The 25,445-nt window shown below is 33.1% G+C and overlaps 3 protein-coding genes, 1 long non-coding RNA gene and 1 other non-coding gene across 8 annotated transcripts; all 5 read left to right on the top strand.

Annotated features, from left to right (window-relative positions):
* Positions 1 to 1,153: 1,153 nt before the first annotated feature.
* Positions 1,154 to 1,258, top strand: LOC129307576 (small nucleolar RNA R71). Its single transcript, XR_008592462.1, has one exon. It is a non-coding gene; the product is annotated as a small nucleolar RNA R71 (small nucleolar RNA).
* A 2,125-nt stretch (positions 1,259 to 3,383) lies between these two features.
* On the top strand, positions 3,384 to 3,872 carry LOC129305517 (receptor like protein 29-like). The gene has a single exon (XM_054945524.1). It carries the CDS (start codon positions 3,384 to 3,386, stop codon positions 3,870 to 3,872), a length of 489 nt encoding a protein of 162 aa, XP_054801499.1.
* An 8,259-nt stretch (positions 3,873 to 12,131) lies between these two features.
* Positions 12,132 to 12,698, top strand: LOC129305516 (receptor like protein 29-like). Its single transcript, XM_054945523.1, has one exon. The coding sequence runs from the start codon at positions 12,132 to 12,134 to the stop codon at positions 12,696 to 12,698; it is 567 nt and encodes a 188-aa protein (XP_054801498.1).
* A 2,567-nt stretch (positions 12,699 to 15,265) lies between these two features.
* On the top strand, positions 15,266 to 19,898 carry LOC129305157 (glycolate oxidase 1-like). Of its 4 annotated transcripts, none has more exons than XM_054945120.1 (14): positions 15,266 to 15,445; positions 15,591 to 15,661; positions 16,212 to 16,247; positions 16,396 to 16,577; positions 16,808 to 16,932; positions 17,458 to 17,504; positions 17,679 to 17,756; positions 17,975 to 18,099; positions 18,233 to 18,299; positions 18,429 to 18,491; positions 18,577 to 18,646; positions 18,758 to 18,858; positions 19,201 to 19,305; positions 19,419 to 19,898. In XM_054945120.1, exons 4-14 carry the CDS (start codon positions 16,432 to 16,434, stop codon positions 19,602 to 19,604), a joined length of 1,113 nt encoding a protein of 370 aa, XP_054801095.1. In that variant the 5' UTR covers positions 15,266 to 15,445; positions 15,591 to 15,661; positions 16,212 to 16,247; positions 16,396 to 16,431; the 3' UTR covers positions 19,605 to 19,898. The 4 variants fall into 4 exon arrangements, with proteins under 4 accessions (XP_054801095.1, XP_054801092.1, XP_054801093.1 ...); XM_054945117.1 differs by having other exon boundaries at positions 15,267 to 15,445; positions 15,998 to 16,247; XM_054945118.1 differs by lacking the exon at positions 16,212 to 16,247 and having other exon boundaries at positions 15,267 to 15,445.
* Positions 19,899 to 21,822: 1,924 nt separating this feature from the next.
* Positions 21,823 to 24,929, top strand: LOC129305161 (uncharacterized). The gene is made up of 2 exons (XR_008591891.1): positions 21,823 to 22,614; positions 22,822 to 24,929. It is a non-coding gene; the product is annotated as an uncharacterized LOC129305161 (long non-coding RNA).
* The last annotated feature ends 516 nt before the right edge of the window (positions 24,930 to 25,445 follow it).

The following is a 25,445-nucleotide window of genomic DNA, read 5'->3' as shown; positions in this document are numbered from 1 at the left end:
GCAGCACCCTTAGCTTTCTAGTTTCTACTTTGCAGTTGCAAGTAGCTTTCACGCTGACACAAAAGATGACATGTCTAGAGTTTCTTTTTCCCCATCTACACCATTCATGTAAGAGCCTTTTTAATTGTCCCCAAACCTAAAAGTTCCTGCAATTCATTCTGGCTTTGGCATTGTATCAAATGGCATATCCGCATCTCCTTCTTCTTGCTGAGTTTCTTGTATTTTCAAGTGGAATTAGGGCAATGCAGAATAATGCACATGAGGAGGAGGAACTATTGAGGTTGTTTGAAGTGACGGGAGCTCTTCCATATGACCCTGATTGGGCACAGGCATACCCACAACCTTGTACAGAAACTCCATGGCCTGGCGTTGAGTGCCAATTTCTCAGTGAAGACCCATCAATCTTTCATGTTATGAAGATCCACACTGGTCCTGATATAATCTTCCCACCTTGTAAACTATCTACTTACTTATCAGAATCCTTGGTGAAACTTCATTACTTGAAAACCCTTTCAATTTTTAGCTATTTTGTAGCTTTACTAGTCACTCTTCCTACATCTATCTTTCATTCTTCTTCTTCTTTAGGACACTTGGCATTGCAATCTAACCCAATCCTCTTCGGAGATTTACCTCCAACTTTGGGAGACATTGCATAGGTTTAGTTGGAAAAATTCTAGCACAATTCTCAACTTCATCAGTCAACTGTGGGTACTGATTATTAGTGTGTGTGGCCAAAGAACAGATGCCACCTAGAGGCCCAACTAAAGCTGAAAATACAGTAGCCTGTTGAGGATTATAAAACTAAGGTTGTGCATATGTTTGTGGGGGATATGATTGTGGAAAAATAGACACTATTGGTGAATTTATTAATTTTTGTTGTGTTAAGATAATGTGCCTAACCATGTTAGAGATCTTCTCCATCTTGTTCTCAAATTTAGAATCATATTATAGTGTTTGAATCTCATTCACCCTTTTGACTGCTTAGTTAGCCCACGTACCAAATTGTTGAGAATTCTGTGCCGTCTTAGAGATGAAATTCATGGCATCAATTGGAGTAAGTTTTACCAAAACACCACCAGCTACAGCATTAACAAACCACCTATATGTTGATAAGAAACCTTCATAAAAATGTTAAACCAGCTGCTGATCAAATATTTGATGGTGAGGGCAGCTTGCATATAATTTCTTAAATCTCTCTCAATATTCATGAAATGTCTCCTCAGTCATCTGAAGAATCCTACAAATATCTTTTTTAATTGCTGCTGTGCGAGAGGCACGAAAGAATTTTTTGAAGAATAACTGTGTCATTTGATTCCAAGAGGTAATGGCACCTAGTTGTAAGTAATATATTCAATCTTTTGTCACTCCATCCAATGAAAAAGGAAAAGGCCTCAATTTGATTTGCTTTTCTGAAACTCATTAAGGCTTTATGATAGAGTACACAATATGAAATTCCTTTAAGTGCCTGTTTGGGTCCTCTCCTGCAAGATCATGAAATTTAGGTAGCAAATGTACTAAACTATATTTCAATTTAAAACTAGCATTTGCATCTAAATTAGGATATTGAATGTATAAATTTTTAGGGGCGGCCAATTCTTTAATTGTCCTATTATCATTATTATTTTCAGTCATATTTTTCAACTTAATTATAGAGTCAAAGTTAGATTTAGAATCACTTATAACATTATCAATCAATTCAGACAAAATTTTAAAAATCATACTATCCCTAATTTTACGGTACTTTTGTTTCTTACGGTTACTACAACAAGTTCTCTCAATCTCAGAGTTCAAATCAATTAATTTATCTTAAAAAGACTTTGTCATACACTAATATACTAGAAAAACAATGAAAAACACCTAAAATAAGTAAAGAAAAAAAATTAAAAATCCTAGAAAATTAAAAAATAATAAAAATAATGAGAAAGGAAAAAAAACTAACAACCAAACTCAAAAAGTTAACACTTTTGACTTCTCGATAACGACGCCAAAATTTTGACACTACTATTGAATAGCATCAAAATTAATAAAAATTAAATTTTATAGTAAAGCGCAACTTAGGTCGTTTTTCTAAGAGTCAGTAGAGTAATTATTTGAATTATAAATATGAAAAGGTAAATAATGGGGTTTTTTTATAATGAAATTAATTAAAAAATCTAAATTAAAATTAAATAAGTAAATAAAATTGAACTGAAAAAATTATCAAAAATAAACAGTGCAATCAATCACAATCCCAATCACCTAAACTTAATCTTCCTCATTCACAAAATAAATTAATTGTATTTAACCTTATTATTCTGGCTTTATAATTTATTTCTCAATTTGTCATTTAAGAATTTAAAAAGAAATTAAGTTATAAAATAACTGAGATCTCCTTTAACCCACAATCTAATAACTATTTTAAGTTAATCATACAAGAAACCAAGCATAAATAATCACCCAAGTTAAACCAAATTACTCTTACAATACTATATCAATTGACTGTAACAAGCAAAACCTCAGATAAAATTTATAATCCAAAAATTATGTAATAAAGTTACTTTAGTCAGCAACAGCAGTTAAAGTATAAAATTCAGAGGTAAAAAAAAGAAGAGCAAATTGAAATAAAGTTAAAATAAAATCTTCTCTGAATATTAAAGACTTTGATTAAAATTTAACATCATAATTTATAATTAATCACAATAAAAAATTAATTATTTATAAAATTAAAAATCAAACAACACTCAATAAGAAAAGCCGTCAAAACTTATTGAACAAAAACAGAGGAAGAGCGATGGCTCCCGCACGAATGTCCCGTCATCGCCGTTTCTCTTTTTTTCGTCCAAGTCGTCTTGCCTCTCCCTTCTCTGCCTTTTCTATTCATATATAAGTGATGTGTCCCTTCTTCAATCCAAAAAAAAAAAAAAATTCGTGCTGTGCGTCTGCTTCTCTTCCATAAATAAACTAAACCTAATAATTTAATAAAATGATAAAACTATTTTAAATAATTCTAATTAAAAACTACATTAAATAACTCAAAATAAATTTAAAAAATTTTTAAAGATTTAATTCTTGATTTGATCTCCAAACATGTCCGTATTTTTCTTATCTAAAATAATCTTTATTGATATTTTTTAAATTAAATTTAGAAAAACTGTAGAAATAAAATAAAATTAAATAGCAATTGTGTACAAATATTAAAGATATTATTTATATTTTAAAATCATAAATTTAGATAGTTAAAATTTTAAAACTAAATATTGACTCATAAAATTAAATAATATCTAATTAAACTCAATTAGTCTCAAATAAATATTTAAAAATATAAATTAAAAAGTTAAAAATATGTAAAATTATTATTTATCAATCTTCCTGAGTCCCTTGGGGAACTTCAATTTCTCACAAAAATGGATTTGAGTTCCAACAAGCCCACCGGAAAAGTACTACCAACTCTGGGAAGGCTCAAGAGATTAGTCTCACTTGATCTGAGTCATAACTTTATTAGTGGGCCTATTCCTGAAACCCTATCATGTTTGGAGCTTTTAGAATACTTCCTCATTGATAAGAACCCCATAAAAGCAGGGCTGCCCTTGTTCATTGGTAACCTTAAGAAGCTCAAATCAATTAGCATCTTAGGATGTGGATTGATTGGGCCCTTACCCAACTGTCTCTCTTCCTTGAAGAACCTAACAGGTCTCTCCATGAGCAACAATAGTCTGATTGGACCTATACCGCCAAATTTAGGATCACTCCTAGACTTAGATCAGCTGAATCTGAGTGGGGTTCTGCAGTTTTCGGACGAGTTCATTGGAAGACTTGGCACGAGGCTAGACGTGAGAGGAAACAGTGGACTCTACATGATGTATAAGCCAAAGAAGAAGAAGCCCTCTTTGTAGTTGGAAATCCCTGCTTGTCTGAACAGAAGAGATAGAAGTGGCAAACCTTTGGCTGATGCTGGAATCAAGCCATCTTGATATAGCAACTTTAGCTCAAGTTCATCACGTCTGCATCTAGAAGTCATCCTATTCACTTTGGCTTTAAGCTTAGTCCTAGATTTGCTCAATTTGCTACAGTAACTCCTAATTTTAGACTTGAAAACTTACATGAAAAAAAGTCGTCTGCAAAATTAGGATCAAGAAGATATAAAATTTCAGTAATTTTTGTATTGTAAATCTCCTTATGAAAAATGTAGTCTCGACTCTAAGGTCATGTTGGTGAGTGAAATGGCAAGTAGCAGTTGGCTTCTCTTCAATTCTTTTCTTTCCATTTCCTTTCTTCTTTTCATATCAACTATTGAATCAAAAAATTTTAAATGATTAAGTTCTAATATTTTATAAAAATATTTTTTATATTTTATTACAATCATAAATCTTAAATTGTAATTTAGATTAAAATTTTTATATTTTATTATATTATAAATTTATTTATTTATTTTTCATAATTTTATATTTTAATATTAATTTTATGGGACATTAAATCCTAATCTTTTAAAATTTAATCTAATACTCCCTCTGTTTAAAAATATAAAGTATTTTTTGAGGAATTAAATGTTAAAAAATATAAGGCATTTTTAGTTTTTTGAGGTATAATTATTACTTTTTTAAAAAAGTTATACAATTAATAATGACTTTATATTTACTGTAGGGTGTTTAATAAGGGTAAATATGAAAAGATAAGGTTAGTTTGAAAATAGGTGTCGCACCCAAAAAAATGTGACGCGGACGGCGCGCGAGCGGAGGTCTCGGCCTTCACGGCGAAAACCGAATCGAACGAGGAGTCACCACCAAGATTTTGAAGTAAATCTCGGGAAACCAATTAAAGGGAAGATAAGGGTGATCTGTGAAATCAGAAAATAGGTTCGGGAGTCGGTTGAGCATGGGGAAGGTGTTAGGCACTCCACAACACCCATTCATCAGAACGGTTACGTAAAGTTTGTTGTGCTCTATTAATAGGATTTTATAATTATTTTAATTATCCCTTTTATATTTATGTGTTTGATAAAAATTAGGTAAAAAATATTTATTTATTTACGAGGAAAGATGGACTTGACTTAGAATCTGACTCTGAGGCCAACGTACCTTGTGATGGGGATCAAAATCCACGGAGTTCGAGCTTATGAGTTTGTTGGTGAAAATATTTTTTTGAAGAGAAACTAATTAAAAATAATTTACCATTTTGCAAATAAAATAATTTATGAAATTTTGATATGTGTGTCTTAAATTGCAAAAAATGATTTAATTTCTATCATTTTTTCAATTTTTGAATTTTTAGAATAAAGAAAGAAAAGGGTTTAAAATGATTTTTCTTTATGTTTTATAATTGAGAATTTTAACTACTATACCTAGAGAGCTTTATTAGTTCATACGGTAATGCAGTTGTTTTAAATATCTGCGGAGATTTCAAAATCTCACACGATAAAAAAATTTAGTAATTTAATTTATTTATTTTTAAATGCTAATAATAATTTATTTAAACATATATGTACATGTTTTTAAAGAATTTTAATCATCATACCTGTAAAGCCTTATTAGCTTATACGGTAATATGATTATCCTAAATATATGCAGAGATTTCAAAATCTCACACGATAAAGAAATTAAATTTAATTAATTGATTTAATTTAATTAATTATATAATATATATGTATATATATAAAAAACTTAATCGTTATATCTACAGAGTCTTATTGACTCATACGATAATACGATGATCTTAGAAGCCTACAGAGATTCAAAAATCTCACATGACTAAAAGATATAATTAAAAAATGTAGTTACAATTTAAATACATTAATTTAGTTAATTAATTTTCTTAAATTGTGCGTTATATGATTATTTATAAAAATCATTTATTTACTATAGAGACTGAGAATCACTATATCTGCAAGGACTTATTATCCCACACGATAATATGATTAAGTTAAGTTTCTACAAAGATTCTTGAAATCTCACATGAAACTTAAATAAATTTATAATTTGAATTATAAAAGGAGAGTTATTAATTTAAATCTCTATAAAAATTTTTAAAATCTCACATGAGACTTAAATAAATTATTAGTTTGGGTTATAAAAAGAGGGTTAAATTTAATGATGGGCCCTTTGAACCCATATTAACATATAAGTTTTACTCGCATATCTGCGAAACCTTATTGATTTACACGATACGAGATTATCTTGAATATCTGCAGAGATATAAGGTCTCACATGATAAAATGATTAAATAATATTCACTTTGAATATATTTTAGTGCATAATTATACAATGCATATTTTTAAATATAGAAATCTTAATCGTTATGCTTGCAAAGCCTCATTGACTCATGCAGTAGTATGATTATTCCTAAGGTCTACGGAGTTTCAAAAGTGACTAAAAGATTTAATTAAAAAATGTGATTATAATTTAAATTTATTAATTTAATTAATTAATATTATATATAAAAATGTTTATTATTTTATTTACAAAATTTGTTTATTTATTTACTATATAAATTGTTAATCACGATATCTGTGAGGATTTATTATCCTACATGATAGTGATTAATTTAAGTCTCTACAAAGATTTTTAAAATCTCACATGAGATTTAAATATTTATTATAAAGAGAGAATTAATTTTAATAATGAACTTTTGAAACCCATAAAAATACCTATAAAATTGATCTTCATACCTGCAAAATCTTATTGATTTACACGGTATGAAATCATTCTAAATGCCTACGGAGATTTTTAAAATCTCACACGAAAAATAGATAACCAAAATATTTACATTTGTAGTCGGTGCATAATATTATGGTTGGCTAAACGATTCATGCAATAAAGGCAATGGAAAAAATAGAGAAATAAACTATTTTAACAGTTCACTATTCTTTTGACTTGGAGATACATTCTAAAAAATTTATATTTGGCATAAACTTTTAGCAAGATCATAGCCACAAAAGACAAGGCTCCAAACCACAATCAACCTTATAAATTATCAATAATATTTTCACAGGCTCTCTCTCTCTCTCTTTCTCTTTTTTTTTCGTCAGACACCTCTCAAGTATGTTTTAAATTCAACATAAAAATATTTAATTTTTAAAATTTTTTTAATGCCTAAACATATATCTGAATCAATCCATATTCATAATATCTATCAATATATATATATATATATATATATGTTCATCAATGAATCCAGATTAAGGGAGATGATATGATTTAAATATTACCTGAATAGCTTGTGTTTGCATTCTTCTTCCTCTCAAGGCAACACTTTCATCGCCTCAACCTCAAGCTTTGAACATGTTTCTGGTTGTTTTTTTTTTTGCTTGTAAAACATCCAGAACTCATGTGATTAAGGGAAGAAGAAAATGATGATCTTGTTCAGTCCAAAAACTCACGTGTGCATGCATGCTACTGTTTGTGCATTTTTTTCTCACTCTCTCGGTTCTAGTTTCCAATCTCTATTTTTCCTTTGTATTCTCCTCCAGCTTTTAATCTCTCTCTCTCTCTCTTGTTCAGCTTGCTTGTGTGCATGCTGTCAGTTCCTCTCATTCTCAGTCTCTTTCTCCTACTGGATCTTGTTCCCAGCTGATCCTTCTCTTTCACTCTCTGTCTCTCTCTGCTTCATGCTGTGTCTATTTTCCTTCTTTTTTTGTCTCTTGCTGCTCTGTTTTTTTTTGCCCAGTTTCTGTTCAAGCTTTCCTCTCTCGATCTCATGCTCTGTTTCTCATCTGTTTCCTTTCCATTTTCATGCTCCATTCAGAATGCTATTTACGCTCTGTTTTTTTCTTCATTTTTCTGTCTCCGGTGTTCCTTCTTTTCTAGACGTTCTCTTCTCTCTGTCTCTCCATCTTTGTTTCTCCCTCCTTCTTTCTCTTTTTTTTTTCAGAAAAACTCATCTCTCGGTGCCTTCTCTCAGTCTCTATCCAGGCTTCTCGTGCTCTTTTCTCCTTCTCTCTTGCCTCTATTTTCTTTTCATTTTTCTATCTCCTCTTTGACTTTTCTCGTCTCCAGTGTTTCTTCTCCGTATCCTCCTCCAGACTCTGTGTGAGAGATCCCTTTATTGTTGAAGCTCGGGCTCCTCCTTTTGCCGTGCACGTCTTCTCTATTCCTTTCTCCTTTTCTCCATTTTTGAACCCCAGTTTCTCTTACTCACGTGCGTGTCCAGCTTTTGCTTTTCTTTGCTTCTTCGTACGTGCATGTGTTTCTTTTTCTGCATGCGTCTCTGACTACTTTTCTTTGCGCGCGTGTGTGTGTGCTGTGTTTCTCCACTTTTCTCTGCATGACTGAGCATTTTTCACATCTAATCTTTCCTAAGTCTGCCTTTGGTGTTCTTCTACATTTCTTTTTTAGCTATGTGGTCGTGCGGTTGTCTTTTTTTTTGCTGTGTTGAAAGTGAGTGTATGTGAACCGCATAAGGCTTGTGATAAGCCTTTTCCTTTTTTTTTTAATTTTTTTTTAAACACACACACATAGATGTATATATATATATATATTTAATGAAAACTAAGATTTAAAGAGGGAAAAGTTTGTTCTCAAAAGTTAACTCCCAATATTTTGGATGATTGAGATAATTTAGGAGAGATTTTAAAAATTTAAACAAGATTTTTTTATTATTTTAATGAACTAAAAGAAATAAAATCCTAATAAAAAAAGATAAAATTAAGCCCTATCAATTAAATTAATTTTTTTTTGTTTTGAAAATATAATCCTAAAAGGATTAAATTTTATTTTTGCAATTTTATATATTTTTATTTTTTTGGTTACTTATTTTTGTTTGTGTTAAATTTAGAAAATGCCTGGATAAAATACGGTTTCACAATAGGTAACTACTTTATTGGAAGGTAAAATTCAGTTAAAAATATCTTATATTTTTAAATAGAGAGAGTAATTGAGATAAATAGTGTAAAGAAAGAGAAAAAATGAGGGAAAAAAATCAATTTGCAAGAAAGTAAGGGTTGCATTGCAGGTAGAAGTGTCAATTAGGGCTGACTTGACCTTGAAGGGCTGGCCCTTCAAGGGTCAGGGCTTAAATGAGCTGGCTCTTTTAAGCTTGATTATACCTCAGGGCTTTATTTTTAGCAGCCCGATCCTAGCCCTCAGGGTTGAAGGGCCAACTTTCAAGGCCTTGGCCCTAATTATTTTTTTAATTTTGTAATTTAAAAATTTAAAAAAATATATTTAAAATCTTAACAAAGTTATTACACATCATATTAAGTCCAGAAAAATAAAATAAAATCAATTCACATAACAAAAATTTTAAGTTTGACAAAAAAAATAATATCCCAAAATCAACTCCGACATCAATTATATATTAGTAGCATTATCAGCTAAATTTTAATGGTTTTTATCATCATCAACATCAATATGATTTGATCCTTCTCCTTGTGAATCCTCATCAATAGAAAATATGTTAAGCTTTTTATATCTTCCTTCTTCATCATCATTATTTGCAGTAAATAATAAACCAAAATCATAATTTCAAGGTATTTAAAGAATGCAAAAATATTCAAAGTAAGCAAATAATAATGTTTGTGTCTACTGTTTGAATTAGAGAGTGAGTGCTGAGCTTGAGTGATGTGCTGTCTATTTTTTGTTTATTTTTTAAATTTTTTAAAAAATATATTAGGGTTTAAAAGGGCCGGTCTTTTTATTTTCAGGCTCTTTTAAACCCAATTTATCTTTTTAATAATCAAAGTAGCAGTCCGATCTTTAATTTTTTCAAGTTTAAAAGTATTGATCTTATGAGCTTGGCTCTAACTGATGGCTCTAATTGAATGTGCTGAGTCTGACGTGAAGGAGCAAGGGTGCGCCATCTTTTCATCCTGCGTGTAAATTAGAAGATGGCAACTTGGACTTTCGGTGTTGAGGGACAGGCAGAGAATCTTCAATCTTGTAAGCAATATACCCACGTTGTAGCTGTAAATATGAAATTCGCAAGCCTCGTTCCTGAAAAAATAATAATAATAATAATAATAAAAGAGAGGGAAAATTATGGGAGAGAAACAAAAAGAAATGGAGCATGGGGGTTTTTTAACAAGTATCTTCCCCCAGAATTGGGATGAAGAGTGACACAGTAATCGTAAATTGTACGATGCATATGCCAATTGTGCTAATCAAGTCCAATAGTGGAGGAGAAAACCATCCTTCCGCCAAACAAAATTAGGGAGAGAATCCAAACTCGGTTTTTAGCGACAAAATTATTTACTTTTTAATTTATTTCTAAGATTAAGAAATGAATAAAAAACTCATAGGATTAAATCATTTAAAATTGAGAGATCAACTTAAATGGTGAAAATAAAATAAAATAAAATAAAATAAAAATATTTTTATCAGTTATTAATCATCGTATCACGCTCTCAAATTCCTTTCGTGTTCTTACGTGCATTTATTTTTAAATACAAAACATCAAAATTCAACAAAATACAACGCATCTAAGAGATATATGCGTGTGTGTGTGTGTGTGGCGGGCGCGCATGTTGAGGATCATCATCAATAGAAATATAAAGTCAACACACATAAACACCATTAGGAAAAAGTAAATCATATTAATGAATTACATTATCCAATAAAAGAATCAGTTGGGAGAGTTACTGGTTCGTACCATCCTTTGAACATTGAAACATCTCCGGCCCTGGACATTAGCCTGGACGCGTAGTTGACTTGGTAAGCATCCCAACGTGACCATGTTGGATTGGGTATAATCCAGAAAATATTGCCTTCCCCAGGCACTACCATTCAGAAACAGCCAAACGCTCTCCTTAGTCCATGCAATTGTTCCACATTCCGTCAAACAGATTTCAATAATAGTCGTCACTAACGCTCATCTTCAAACTCCGGCCCATATTGGTATCCCTTGTCCCTCTCTTCTGAATTCTGATTCTCTCCCCTTTTGTCTCTACTGTCCTTTGTTTATTTATTTTTTGGGTGAATGTCTCTACACTACTATATTTCCCCGTGATTGCTTGTCATTCACATTCAACTTCTTTCTCAGCTGTCTGCTGCTCCCGTCCAGCGCCGTCTCATTCCGAAGCAGCGCAAATTGAAGGGGTGTTCTTTCCTCGGGTATTAAGTTCTTCATTTTCAATTTTCTGTTGCTTGGTACTTTCATAGCATGTTATCATATTATATTGAAATGATCATGGTTATCGAGTTTTAGTCGTCATTAGCGGTCCCCTTTTCCCCCCTAATCCATTGATCAAGTTTTTGTTTTTTTGGCCTTTTGCTTTTGCTTTTGCTTTTGGTTTTTTTGTCATTATGAACTGGGGCCATTTGATGTTTGAAATTCGAAAATCTTGAAATTTCAATATCGTAGATTGTTTTTCTATTTAATCTTGGGTTTTGTTAATTAAATAAAATTCAGAAGTAAAAAGAAAAAGAGTAAATTAGGATAAAGTTAAAATAAAATTTTCTTTAAATATTAAAAACTTTAATTAAAATTTAATATTATAGTTTGTGATTGATCACTCTAAAAAAATTAATTATTTATAAAATTAAAAATTAAATAACACCTAATAGGAGAAGCCATCAAAATTTATTGAACCAAAAAAGAGGAAGAGCGATGGCTCCCGCATGAATGTCCCGTCATCGCCGTTTCTCCTTTTTTCGTCCGAGTCGTCTTGCCTCTCCCATCTCTGCCTTTTCTATTCATATATAAGTGATGTGTCCCTTCTTCAATCCAACAAAAAAAAAAAAAAATTCGTGCTGTGCGTCTGCTTCTCTTCCATAAATAAACTAAACCTAATAATTTAATAAAATAATAAAACTATTTTAAATAATTCTAATTGAAAACTACACTAAATAACTCAAAATAAATTTAAACAAAATTTTAAAGATTTAATTCTTAATTTGATCTCCAAACATGCCCATATTCTTCTTATCCAAAATAATCTTTATTGACATTTTTCAAATTAAATTTAGAAAAACTGCAGAAATAAAATAAAATTAAATAGCAATTGTGTATAAATATTAAGAATATTATTTATATATTAAAATCATAAATTTAGATAGTTAAAATTTTAAAACTAAATATTGACTCATAAAATCAAATAATATCTAATTAAACTCAATTAATCTTAAATAAATATTTAAAAATATAAATTAAAAAGTTAAAAATATGTAAAATTATTATTTATCAATCTTCCTGAGTCCCTTGGGGAACTTCAATTTCTCACAAAAATGGATTTGAGTTCCAACAAACCCACCGGAAAAGTACTACCAACTCTGGGAAGGCTCAAGAGATTAGTCTCACTTGATCTGAGTCATAACTTTATTAGTGGGCCTATTCTTGAAACCCTATCATGTTTGGAGCTTTTAGAATACTTCCTCATTGATAAGAACCCCATAAAAGCAGGGCTGCCCTTGTTCATTGGTAACCTTAAGAATCTCAAATCAATTAGCATCTCAAGATGTGGATTGACTGGCCCCTTACCCGATTGTCTCTCTTCCTTGAAGAACCTAACAGGTCTCTCCATGAGCAACAATAGTCTGATTGAACCTGTGCTGCCAAATTTAGGATCACTCCCAAACTTAGATCAGCTGAATCTGAGTGGGGTTTTGCAGTTTTCGGACGAGTTCATTGGAAGACTTGGCACGAGGCTAGACGTGAGAGGAAACAGTGGACTCTGCATAATGTATAAGCCAAAGAAGAAGAAGCCCTCTTTGCAGATGGAAATCCTTGCTTGTCTGAACAGAAGAGATAGAAGTGGCAAACCTTTGGCTGATGCTGGAATCAAGCCATCTTGATATAGCAACTTTAGCTCAAGTTCATCACGTCTGCATCTAGAAGTCATCCTATTCACTTTGGCTTTAAGCTTAGTCCTAGATTTGCTCAATTTGATACAGTAACTCCTTATTTTCGACTTGGAAACATGCATGGAAAAAAGTCATTTGCAAAATTAGGATCAAGAAAATATAAAATTTCAGTAATTTTTGTATTGTAAATCTCCTTATGAAAAATGTAGTCTCGACTCTAAGGTCATGTTGGTGAGTGAAATGGCGAGCAGCAGTTGGCTTCTCTTCAATTCTTTTCTTTCCATTTCCTTTCTTCTTTCGATACCAACCATTGAATCAAAAAATTTTAAATTATTAAGTTTTAATATTTTATAAAAATATTTTTTATATTGTATTACAATCATAAATCTTAAATTGTAATTTAGATTAAAATTTTTATATTTTTTATATTTTAAATTTATTTATTTATTTTTCATAATTTTATATTTTAATATTAATTTTATGGGATATTAAATCCTAACCTTTTAAAATTTAATCTAATACTTTCTCCATTTAAAAATATAAGGTATTTTTTGAGGAATTGAATGTTAAAAAATGTAAGGTATTTTTAGTCTTTCGAGGTGTAATCATTACCTTTTTTTCAAAAGTTATTTAATTGATAATGACTTTATATTTACTGTAGGGTGTTTAAGAGGAGTAAATATAAAAAGATAAGGTTAGTTTGAAAATAGGTAACTAATTTATTAGGAGGTAAAATTCAATTAAAAATGTCTTATATTTTTAAACGGAGAGAGTAATTGAGATAAATAGTGTAAAGAAAGAGAAAAAAATGAGAAAAAAAAACCAATTTGCAAGAAGTAAAGGTTGCATTGCAAGTAGAGGTGTCAATTAGGATTGGCTCGACCTAAAGAGCCGGCCCTTCAAGGGCTAGGGCTTAAACGAGTTGACCCTTTTAAGCCTGATTATACCTTAGAGCTCTATTATTAACAGCCCGACCCTGACCCTCAGGGCTGAAGGGTCAGCCTTCAAGGCCTTGGCTCTAATTATTTTTTTAATTTTGTAATTTAAAAATTTAAAAAAATATATTTAAAATTTTAATAAAGTTATTACACATCATATTAAGTCTAGAAAAATAAAATAAAATCAATTCACACCATAAAAATTTTAAGTCTAATAAAAAAAATAAGATCCCAAAATTAACTCCAACATCAATTACACATTAGTAGCATTGTCAGCTAAATTTTGATGATTTTCATCATCATCAACATCAGTATGATTTGATCTCCTTGTGAATCCTCATCAATGGAAAATATATTAAACTTTTTATATGTTCCATTTTCATCATCATTATTTGCAATAAATAATAAATCAAAATCATAATTTTAAGGTATTTAAAGAATGCAAAAATATTCAAAGTAAATAAATAATAATGTGTGTATCTACTGTTTGAATTAGAGAGTGAGTGTTGAGCTCGAATAATGTGATGTTTACTTTTTGTTTATTTTTTAATGTTATTTTTTTAAAAAAATATATTAGGGCTTAAAAGGGTTAGCCTTTTTATTTTTAAGTTTAAAAGGATTGACCTTTTTAAATTCAATTTACCTTATTAATGACTAAAGTAGTAGCTTAATCCTTAATCTTTTTGGATTTAAAAAGACCGGTCTTATGGATTCAGTTTTAATTGATGGCTCTAATTGAACGCACTAAGTCTGACATGAAGGAGCAAGCGTGCGCCATCTTTTCATCCTGCGTGTAAATTAGAAGATGTCAACTTGGACTTTCGGTGTTGAGGAAGAGGCAGAGAATCTTCAACCTTGTAAGCAATATGCCCACGTTGTAGCTGTAAATATGAAATTCGCAAGCCTCATTCTTTAAAAAAAAAAAACCAAATAAAAGAGAGGGAAAATTATGGGAGAGAAACAAAAAGAAATGGAGCATGCGGTTTTTTAACAAGTATCTCCCCCGAGAATTGGGATGAAGAGTGACACAGTAATCGTAAATCGTACGAAGCATATGCCAATTGTGCTAATCAACTCCAATAGTGGAGGAGAAAACCATCCTTCCGCCAAACAAAATTAGGGAGAGAATCCAAACTCGGTTTTTAGCGACAAAATTATTTACTTTTTAATTTATTTCTAAGATTAAGAAATGAATAAAAAACTTATAGGATTAAATCATTTACAGTTGAGAGATCAACTTAAATGGGGAAAATAAAATAAAATAATATATTTTTATCAGTTATTAATCATCATATCACGCTCTCAAATTCCTTTCGCGTTCTTGCGTGCATTTATTTTTAAATACAAAACATCAAAATTCAACAAAATACAACGCATCTAAAAGATATATGCGTGTGTGTGTGTGTGGCGGGCGCGCATGTTGAGGATCATCATCAATAGAAATATAAAGTCAACACACATAAACACCATTAGGAAAAAGTAAATCATATTAATGAATTACATTATCCAATAAAAGAATCAGTTGGGAGAGTTACTGGTTCGTAGTTCATGGTACCATCCATTGAACATTGAAACATCTCCGGCCCTGGACATTAGCCTGGACACGTAATTGACTTGGTAAGCATCCCAACATGACCATGCTGGATTGGGTCTAATCCAGAAAATTTTGCCTTCCCCAGACATTACCATTCAGAAACAGCCAAACGCTCTCCTTAGTCCATCCAATTGTTCCACATTCCATCAAACAGATTTCAATGATAGTCGTCACTAACGCTCATCTTCAAACTCCGGCCCATATTGGTATCCCTTGTCCCTCTCTTCTGAATTCTGATTCTCTCCCCTTTTGTCTCTACTGTCCTTTGTTTATTTATTTTTTGGGTGAATGTCTCTACACTACTATATTTCCCTGTGATTGCTTGTCATTCACATTCAACTTCTTTCTCAGCTGTCTGCTGCTCCCGTCCAGCGCCGTCTCATTCCGAAGCAGCGCAAATTGAAGGGGTGTTCTTTCCTCGGGTATTAAGTTCTTCATTTTCAATTTTCTGTTGCTTGGTACTTTCATAGCATGTTATCATATTATATTGAAATGATCATGATTATCGAGTTTTAGTCGTGATTAGCGGTCCCCTTTTCCCCCTAATCCATTGATCAAGTTTTTGTTTTTTTGGCTTTTTGCTTTTGCTTTTGTTTTTGTTTTCGGTTTTTTTCTCATTATGAACTTGGGCCATTTGATGTTTGAAATTCGAAAATCTTGAAATTTCAATATCGTAGATTGTTTTTCTATTTAATCTTGGGTTTCGCTAGACCTTGAGTGGGCGATTTCAGAATTTGTCATGTATAACAACTTTACAGATTGATCGTGTTCATGTACTTATCAGTAGCAGAAAAAGGCTAAAAAAGATTTAAGAAAGCGAGATTTGGCATGAAAAATGGGAAAGACCCTGCTTTTCTTGAGGAGGGGACTGATGAATCTTGCACCTGATATGCAATGAAAACACTCTGGCAAAAGTTCCTATTGTTCTATTTTGGCTTTGGATATGATATTGCCCATTACTGCTTTTCACAGGATTGGATTGGATAACACTAGCTGGCACGTTCGACAGTATGTTCTGAAATGATTGAATTTCACTTTCTTCTGTACTCGTTTTTGTAGTTCTTGTATATCATCTAGCTGCTCTGTGTTAGCTTTTAGCTTTCAATGCAGAGATTTATTTGACATATTTTCATGTTCTTTGACCCTGTATTTTCAGCCCTGCAAGATCCAGCGGACAGGTTAAATATCAAATATGAGGACGGACGAGATAACTAATGTGACTGAGTATGAGGCAATTGCAAAGGAGAAATTGCCAAAGATGATTTACGATTACTACGCATCAGGGGCAGAGGACCAATGGACTCTCAGAGAGAATCGATTTGCATTCTCAAGAATTCTGTAATTCACCTTTTCTCCCCCTATAAAACTCGCCCCCCCCCCCCCCCTTTAAGCTAAGTGCTGTTATCCTTTAATTACCATGGAAAGAAGTGAACGAAACTGAGTTATGACAAACTACCATGTCTAAATTATTAGATTGCTGCTTATAAGCTCCCTTTCTCCCCCAACAAAAATTCTTTTCTTTAGACCTTTAGCCGTTTCTGAAAATATATTTCATTCGCTTAAAACAGCTTTCGACCACGTATTCTTGTTGATGTGAGCAAGATAGACTTGACGACAACAGTATTGGGCTTCAAAATATCCATGCCTATTATGATTGCTCCTACAGCCATGCAGAAGATGGCTCACCCTGAAGGTATGTGCTCAAAGGAATCAGCCTGTATTACATTTATGAGAAAAATTAATTGTTGTCATTAAATGATGATAACAATAAGTACTATATATTCTTTTCTTTTCTAATACATTAGGAAGTTTTAAACCTATGGCCACACCTCGGCCCACCCTGGCTCAAGTGTCATATCTTAAGTTTTTGCACAAAAGAAAGAGAATTCCTTTCTTTTCCCTTAACCAAATGGGGCAGGCTGGATTCATTCCAAAATGGCTGCTGATGGCTTTGAGATTATCTAAGGCAGTCTAGCGTTTTCAAGCCAAATAGGAAGAGTTGAAGGGGCATTCAGACATATTTGAAGCCTTAAATGCTTTACCTTACATTATGAGACTCTTGTTATTTCAGCACAAAATACTTTAAAGCCAAACAGCTGCTTTGGAGAATTTGTTAACCGAGAAGTTTCTGAGCCTTCATTACCTTTTCAAGTATATTCTTATTACTGCTGTTAAGGAAAAAAATTAGACTAAAACAAATGATGCAACTTTCATGCAGGAGAATACGCAACAGCTAGAGCAGCATCGGCTGCTGGAACTATCATGGTTTAGTTTCCACTATCTTTAGTCTTTATTTTAGTTTATTGCTAAGCATACCATATTTCTTATAGTTTCCTTTTTTTGTCGGCTTCAATACGAATTCAATAAGGGACTAGTATGTGTGCATTCTGCCTTGATCATTCTCTTGCCAGTTGATTGATTTTCATTATTTGTTTTCAGACACTATCATCGTGGGCTACTTCCAGTGTTGAGGAGGTTGCTTCAACTGGACCTGGCATTCGGTTTTTCCAACTCTATGTGAGTACATGAGAATATCCCTCATCTTCTTTTTGCTTTAGCCTTTTCTTTCATATGTTTAATTTTTATTAATGCTTTGATATATAAATAAATATTAGGTGTGAATTCCTGCATACTGCTATGCAGTGCTGACGTAAACACTTAATGCATGAATTATGATCATCTAAAATTCTCAATCTGTTATGGCCTAATCATTTGCTGTTATGTTCATTGATAAGGTGCTTAAAGACAGAAATGTGGTTGCACAGCTTGTAAAAAGAGCTGAAAGGGCTGGTTTCAAGGCGATTGCCCTGACTGTGGATACTCCAATTCTTGGTCGCAGGGAGGCTGATATTAAGAATAGGTCAGCATACACTTGCAAAATTTTGATGAGATAAAGCTTAAACAAAGATTTGCGAAGGTTGTCATGGGTAATTTGAAAAATCTTGTTGATTGAAGACGTAAATAGTGAGATTGTTTGATGAATTTTGCTATAGATTTACGTTGCCACCGCATCTGATATTGAAGAACTTTAAGGGATTAGATCTTGGGAAGCTAGATAAGGTGAGCAACTGTTGAGAGATTTTTAAAAAATCTGATAAAAACTTTTCCAAAAATGATTTTTTAGTATTGCTATTTTTGTTGGGAATTAGTATTGCTATTTTGTTTTACTTTGTTGGGTTTACCTTGCAGACCGATGACTCTGGTTTAGCGTCTTATGCTGCTGGTCAAGTTGACCGGTCTCTCAACTGGAAGGTGATACTGATCTCCCACGCAATTGAAATTCTGTGACATGAACTGTGGATTTAATACTCTAGAAAACCTACATTGCTTGTTATAGGATGTCAAGTGGCTCCAAACAATTACGTCATTGCCAATTCTAGTAAAAGGGGTGCTAACAGCAGAAGATGGTAAGCATCTGATACAAACCAACTTGTGGTCATGTCCATTTGATGATCTTGATTGAAATTATTTTCTAAAATCTTGCAATTAACCCTCATTTTTTCATGCTAATAATGTAGCAAGGACAGCTGTGGAAGTTGGAGCTGCTGGAATCATTGTATCCAATCATGGAGCTCGCCAACTTGACTATGTCCCTGCAACAATTGTGGCTTTGGAAGAGGTAAGATTTTCTTCAGTTGCGAACATGTGCTGTATCCCAATCATATTGTGTGTTTTATAAATTACGTAGAAATAGAACTCTAATTGACCGTCAAATTCAGGTCTCCAATGTTATAATTATTGGTTGTACAACTGAATTATTCCCTATTCTTTGTTTAATCTCACTAAGTAGCTGTCATGTTAATTATTTGAAGGTTCTGTTTCAATCTATAACTCCTCTTCCCTCTTGATGTTAGCTCCCAATCACTTCATTTGAGATTTGTTCATAATAGTCATGTATGTTGTTCAGCTGTTAAATGAAGACATGGATTTTATCATGGTTTTGGATGAATTAATTATATAGGTTGTCAAGGCTGCACAAGGTAGAGTTCCTGTTTTCATAGATGGTGGAATCCGCCGCGGGACAGATGTATTTAAAGCATTGGCTCTCGGAGCATCTGGAGTATTTGTAAGCACAAGAAAGCAACTATCATAGCATTTAACCAGTTTTACCACTTTGACACAGATCAGAGGCCAATTCCTGGGATGCATGACTTAACCTTGAGACTGAAATTTGTGCAGATTGGAAGACCAGTGGTATTCTCACTGGCTGCTGATGGTGAGGCTGGGGTGAGAAAAGTACTTGAGATGCTGCGTGACGAGTTTGAACTCACCATGGCGTTAAGCGGTTGCCGTTCCCTCAAGGAGATCACTCGCAACCACATTGTCACAGAATGGGACCGTCCACGCGTTGCCCCTAGGCTATGAAGTGATGAACAGAGAAAGCCTCCTGATAGAGAGAACCCATCTAACTATCGGAGTTTCAGAAAACGTACGTCCTTCATAAGCATGAGATGAGACACTGAGCCATCTTATCTTAGACTAAGAATAATTCCTTTATTCCCTGCATCTAATAAAAAAGAAAAGTCCTTTTGCACTTGATGCTCGTTTTTGTGATTGTGAAAGCCAGGGTTCATTCACTCAGTGGATTGTTGTGGTCTCAGCAAAAGCAGAAATTCTATGATATGATAGTTTCCTATGTCATCGAGATTTTTACTTGCATTGGAAGCCTTGCACTAAATTATAGGGTAGTTTTAGCCTGCCGTGATGTTCAAGGGCAGACTTAAAGCCTTTACCCAAAAAAGACAGTCATGATTAAGTCTTAGAATAGAGAAAAACTTCAGCAGCTAAATAAAATGTTCAATGAACAAAATCAAAGAATATACATGTTGGATTGATGTGAGGGAATGTATTCTCAGCTCTTGGACGGAGGATTTGGAATATCAATACATGAAATGGAGAGTAAAATCATATACGCATCCGATCTTTGGACCCAGCTCTCAGGGAGGATCCATATCAGCTGGGCAGCAATGTTGTGGCTTCCGTCTTGCTAACAATATGACGCATGAATATCAATGAAAGTTGGGTGTAATGGAATAGACTCATTCATGATAACATAACCAAATTAAGATTTGAATTTTAACTGTGAGAGGTGTCTACATTTATTACCTAATGTCGATTTATTACCTGATGTTGATAAGATTGTCATCAATAAAAGAATATTTGTAAATAAAAAAAAAAATATGATACATAACTTTATATAAATATATGATATAAATATTTCATGTAGTATAATATTTTATACTGAAAGATTACTTGTTCTATAATATTGGCATACTTGTTCAATGATTTAAAATTGATTAATATTTAGGATAAATTGGTCTACTGGCCAAAAAAAAATCTCATGTCCAAAAAAGATGGATCAAATTTTTAAAAATTTGAGAGTATGGTCGATTCATATTGATATACAAAAAATTTATCATTAATATATAACGATATATTATTGACAAATATAATAAATTGATTATAATACAAAATATAATAAATATTGGGTTATTTAATTGGTTTAGTCCTTAATATAAGCTATATCTACAAAAGCCCCTAATATTTATTTCTTATAATCTGTTTTATTAGATTTTTAATAAAAAATAAAATATGTATATTTAATTATCATCGATCAATTTAATCATTACTGAACCAATAAATCTTGCATAAGGTTTTTTTACCAGTTTAATAATTTAATAACCTAATTTATTTTTTAACAAACCATGCCCAACATTTGAAAGTCATAACCTAATTAATAACTTAATTTTAAAGATATCATTTAAATGCTTGGATTATAACAAGTAAAAAAGGAAACGAAAAGAAAAATTAGTGGAGCAGCAAACCTTAGAGAAAAGAATAAAAACATTTTCTAACAAAAAGTAAATATAATAGATTCGAGTGTTGGCAAAACAGAAAATCATGATCAATGAAAGAAAAATAAACAAAATGATCAAGGGACTCTATGATACGCTGCTATTCTTTATAATATCATATTAACTCAAAATGAGAGGTTTCTTGGCTTCTTGCATTGATTGATTGAGAGTTTATATAGGAAGTAATTATTGAGTGGTAGATTTTAAGGGTGCCTAATTCAGGCGTAATGAGCCAGTGTTTGGTATGTCATTGTCGTGCTGACCTTGTTCACACAACCTAGCTAGTTGTTGCTTGCGTTGCGTACTGGCTTGTTAATTAAACTTAATAAGTCGATCTGATCCATTCCAATGAAAACTGTGGGTCAACTCAAGTATTGTTGCTTTCTTAGGCATGTGCCGTATACATTATCGTTAAGCCGTGCACATGTTATGATAATCATAATAGGCCTAACATACTCGGTATGTACTGTTCATATATTCAAGGGGCGACTTCTGACTTCCGTATGTATTTGCGTGACCAAGATCACTAGAACACACGAAGTCGGGACCCACAATTAAAGAGTCCCGGCAAGTTCAATCTGAAACTGGCTGATCTGTTATCTATCAAAATTGGGTTTGTATTTCTTGCCTAAGAAGGTTGAGTCATTGTCATGTGGTTTGGTTTTCTTCAACATGCATCTGTTGAGCAGATGAAGCAAAGCTAGAACTGGCCTAAAAAAAAAATTGGGTTTGTATTTCTTGCCTAAGAAGGTTGAGTCATTGTCATTTGGTTTGGTTTTCTTCAACATGCATCTGTTGAGCAGATGAAGCAAAGCTAGAACTGGCCTAAAAAAAAAAAATTGGGTTTGTATTTCTTGACTAAGAAGGTTGAGTCATTGTCATTTGGTTTGGTTTTCTTCAACATGCATCTGTTGAGCAGATGAAGCAAAGCTAGAACTGGCCTAAAAAAAAAAAAATTGGGTTTGTATTTCTTGACTAAGAAGGTTGAGTCATTGTCATTTGGTTTGGTTTTCTTCAACATGCATCTGTTGAGCAGATGAAGCAAAGCTAGAACTGGCCTAGTTAGACCGCAGGTTCTCGTCACATACATTTTTACCCCCTCAAGAGAAAATAGAATCCCCATAATGAAGGTTAACAAGTTGGAAAACAACAAATATTACCTTCATTGTCATAACAATTACGGGAAGGAGTGAGAGTCTCCATTGTCACTGCTCTGTTTTGCTCTGGTCCTAGTCTTAGCAATCTCTCTCCTCCATTCCCTCTCTCTCCTTCATCACCTTTGAACACTCTTTCTACTTCATCACATTTGAGCACTCTCTCATCTCAGCTCATGCATGTTCTTCCCCCCTCCACTCCTCCTCGGCGATGCCCTCTGTCATGGTTGTGAAGCCTACTTCTGATGCTAGGACAAGTGGGGAAGCTGGGCCTATTGTCTAGAGCCCAATAACAGCACAAGGTCCAATGTGGCAAAGTGAATGAGTTCGAAGAAGCACATGGAAAGTGAGGGAGCAAAATCTGATGTAGATTCTCCTCCCATTATTCTCTCTCCTTTCGATTATTCTTTACATTATAATCTCTGTTATCTTGGTTCTCTATACTTGATTTCTATAGTAACTGCTTATCAGTGATAATTTGATCATAATAATACCTGTGCATAATTTTCATTCCTCGTTTCGATTGTAAGTCATGTCAATTGGTGCTTTTGTTGTTTTCTTCCATGGCTAAAGGCATATGCTTGCAAGAGCAGGGTCCTGCTATTAAACGCCTTCAAGAACATCTTGATGAACGGGATGCTCTTTTTCATGATCAGGTAGCATTGACGGATTATCATCTAGAGCATGTTGAGTCGACCATGCACGCTTTTATTTTGTAGCTGGAGTCCTTTAATTTGCTCATTGTTTCAATCAGCTCTTATAGTGTCCTCCATTTAATCCATTTTCTTTATAGCTAGTGCCTCTATTGCCTCTGCAACCTCCACCACAGCCATTCCAACTTTGTCAAGTTAAGCTAGACTTCTCACAGTTTGATGGCTTTAACCCTCTCAATTGGCTTTTTCATGCCGAGCAATTTTTTAATATTACGACACCCTTAGTGAGCATCATTTGTTAGTTGCTTTTGTTCATTTTGATGGTACTATTGTTCCCTAGTTTCAAATGTTGGAGAAATCTAATCAAATTCCCACACGGGTTGATTTAGCTCGGGCGATCAAGGATCATTACAGTCTTTCTCATTTTGAGTGCCTTCGTGTGAAGTTGTTTAAGCTTACTCAAGTTAAGTCTTTTAACTCTTGTTATCATGAATTTGTTACATGGCTAATTGTGTTGATGGTTTAGATGACGCTGCCCTGTTACACTGTTTCATCAATGGTTTGAAGTCTAATCTCTAACGTGAGGTACTTGCTCGAGAGCCCCTTATGTTGTTGCAAGCAACCACCTTAGCTTATCTTTTATCCAACAAATCTTACACATCATTGCTTGCTTCACGACTAAGGGTGGGTGAACCCACAGGGTCTTTAACGTCCTCACCTTCTATTGCAAGTGGCACTGGTTTATCATTTGTTGGCTCTGTTACTGGTCTGAAGGTTTCTTAGCTCCCATTATTGCCCACTCCTTCTTCTAAACTACGATATTTTAATTCGTCGAATATCACTAGCCAAGATGTAGTTACATCGAGAGAAAGGCCTCTATTATAATTACGATGAAAAGTTCTCATAGTCTCATGGAATCATAAGTGTCCCCATAAGCAACTCTTAATGCTTATTTCAGAGTCGGATTCTTTAGATGCCTTGTTAATTGAGGAGACCACCCTCGAGTCAAAGGAGGACATTTCAGTCGTTGCTAATATAGCTACTCTCTACCACATTTCTTTACAAACATTTAATGGAGCTGAGAGTCATTCTACCATACATTTTATTGGTATTATTAATGGAACTTAGGTTTAGATCTAACTCGATAATGGTGCATCTGATTACTTCATCCATCCTCAGATTGTTCATCATTTCAAATTACCTATAAAGCCTTCTTCTGTTATGTAAATTGGCTACTGTTTCAAAATGACAAGGGATGGAATGGTTCATGACATTCCTCTCACTAAGTAAGGGTACTCTATTCTCGTTCACACCGATATCCTTGTAATCGCAGGATCAGATATGATCATCGAATCTGCATGACTTGGTACCTTGGGTGACCATATCACCAACTATCACATAGCAACTTTGAAATTTGTGTTGAATGCTTTTTATGTGATTCTCCAAGGGTATCACCTGAATTTGCCACAACCCGCTCAACTTAACCAGCTATGACAATTATCTTCTATTGAAGCTATTGTTGATAGTTTTCTGCTGAGTTACTCAGAGTGTGCCACATCACCACACCCTTTGTTTCTCCTTTCGATTTGTCTATTGACTTAGTTTCTCTGGTTCATCAATATGAGCAGGTATTCCAGGCTTCTTGTGGTCTACCTCTACCACGCAAGCATGATCATTGTATTCTTTTACTAGAAGCTATGCCCCCATAAAGTTTTGGCTATATCAATATCCTGTCATTCAAAAAGACAAAAGAAAGATGGCATTTGGCATTTTTGTATGGATTATCATGCTCTGGATGCTGTCACCATTAGGGAAGTGTTTCCTAAACTGATGGTTGACGAGTTGCTGGATAAGCTGCATGGTTCTCAATTCTATTCAAAGATTGATATTCGTTTTAGGTATCGTCAGGTGATGGTTCACCTAACCAATTGGTTTAAGACTACATTTTGGACCCACCGTGGCCATTATGAGTGGATTGTCATGCTGTTTGTTTTTAATAAACATACACGGCTACCTTTTAAGTTTTAATGAATGATGTCTTCAAGCCATTCTTATGCAAGTTCATCTTGGTTTTTTTATGATATTTTAATATACAGTGGCACTTAGGCTTTACATTTGGAACATCTGTCACAAATGTTGGACTTGCTAGTACAGCACAAGCTTTTTTTACTAAACTATCTAAATGTGTGTTTAACCAAACTAAAGTGGAGTACTTAGGCCATTTTGTGTCAGGCCAAGGCATTGAAGTTGATGCTCGAAAAGTTGTTGCTATCCTTGATTCAATTTCTCGTTTGCATGCTTTTTTTTTTTGCCTTACTGGATATTACCATAGGTTTATCCATCATTATGCACATCTGGTATAATGTCCTCCTTCTTGACATTATTAAACTCATTCACACTCATCAACTAAGGAAATTAGAAGTTCTTAAACCTCTAACTTACCATAAAACACCATTATTAAAAATATATAAATTTATTCTTTAAAAAGGTTGACATCTCAAAAATATTTTGAAAAACATGCAAAAATATGTATTTATACACAAC

The sequence above is a fragment of the Prosopis cineraria genome, unplaced genomic scaffold (assembly GCF_029017545.1).
Source record: "Prosopis cineraria cultivar Desert tree isolate PC_DT_omini unplaced genomic scaffold, ASM2901754v1 PC3, whole genome shotgun sequence".
In the NCBI taxonomy this organism is placed as follows: Eukaryota; Viridiplantae; Streptophyta; class Magnoliopsida; order Fabales; family Fabaceae; genus Prosopis; species Prosopis cineraria.
This window is presented reverse-complemented; position numbering and strand designations above follow the sequence as displayed.

Coding starts and splice junctions, on each gene's coding strand:
- LOC129305517 (XM_054945524.1), top strand. CDS start 3,384: ATGGATTTGAGTTCCAACAAGCCCACCGGAAAAGTACTACCAACTCTG.
- LOC129305516 (XM_054945523.1), top strand. CDS start 12,132: ATGGATTTGAGTTCCAACAAACCCACCGGAAAAGTACTACCAACTCTG.
- LOC129305157 (XM_054945120.1), top strand. CDS start 16,432: ATGAGGACGGACGAGATAACTAATGTGACTGAGTATGAGGCAATTGCA. Junction 16,933..17,457: donor GAAGATGGCTCACCCTGAAG/GTATGTGCTCAA, acceptor ACTTTCATGCAG/GAGAATACGCAACAGCTAGA. Junction 18,492..18,576: donor ACCGGTCTCTCAACTGGAAG/GTGATACTGATC, acceptor TGCTTGTTATAG/GATGTCAAGTGGCTCCAAAC.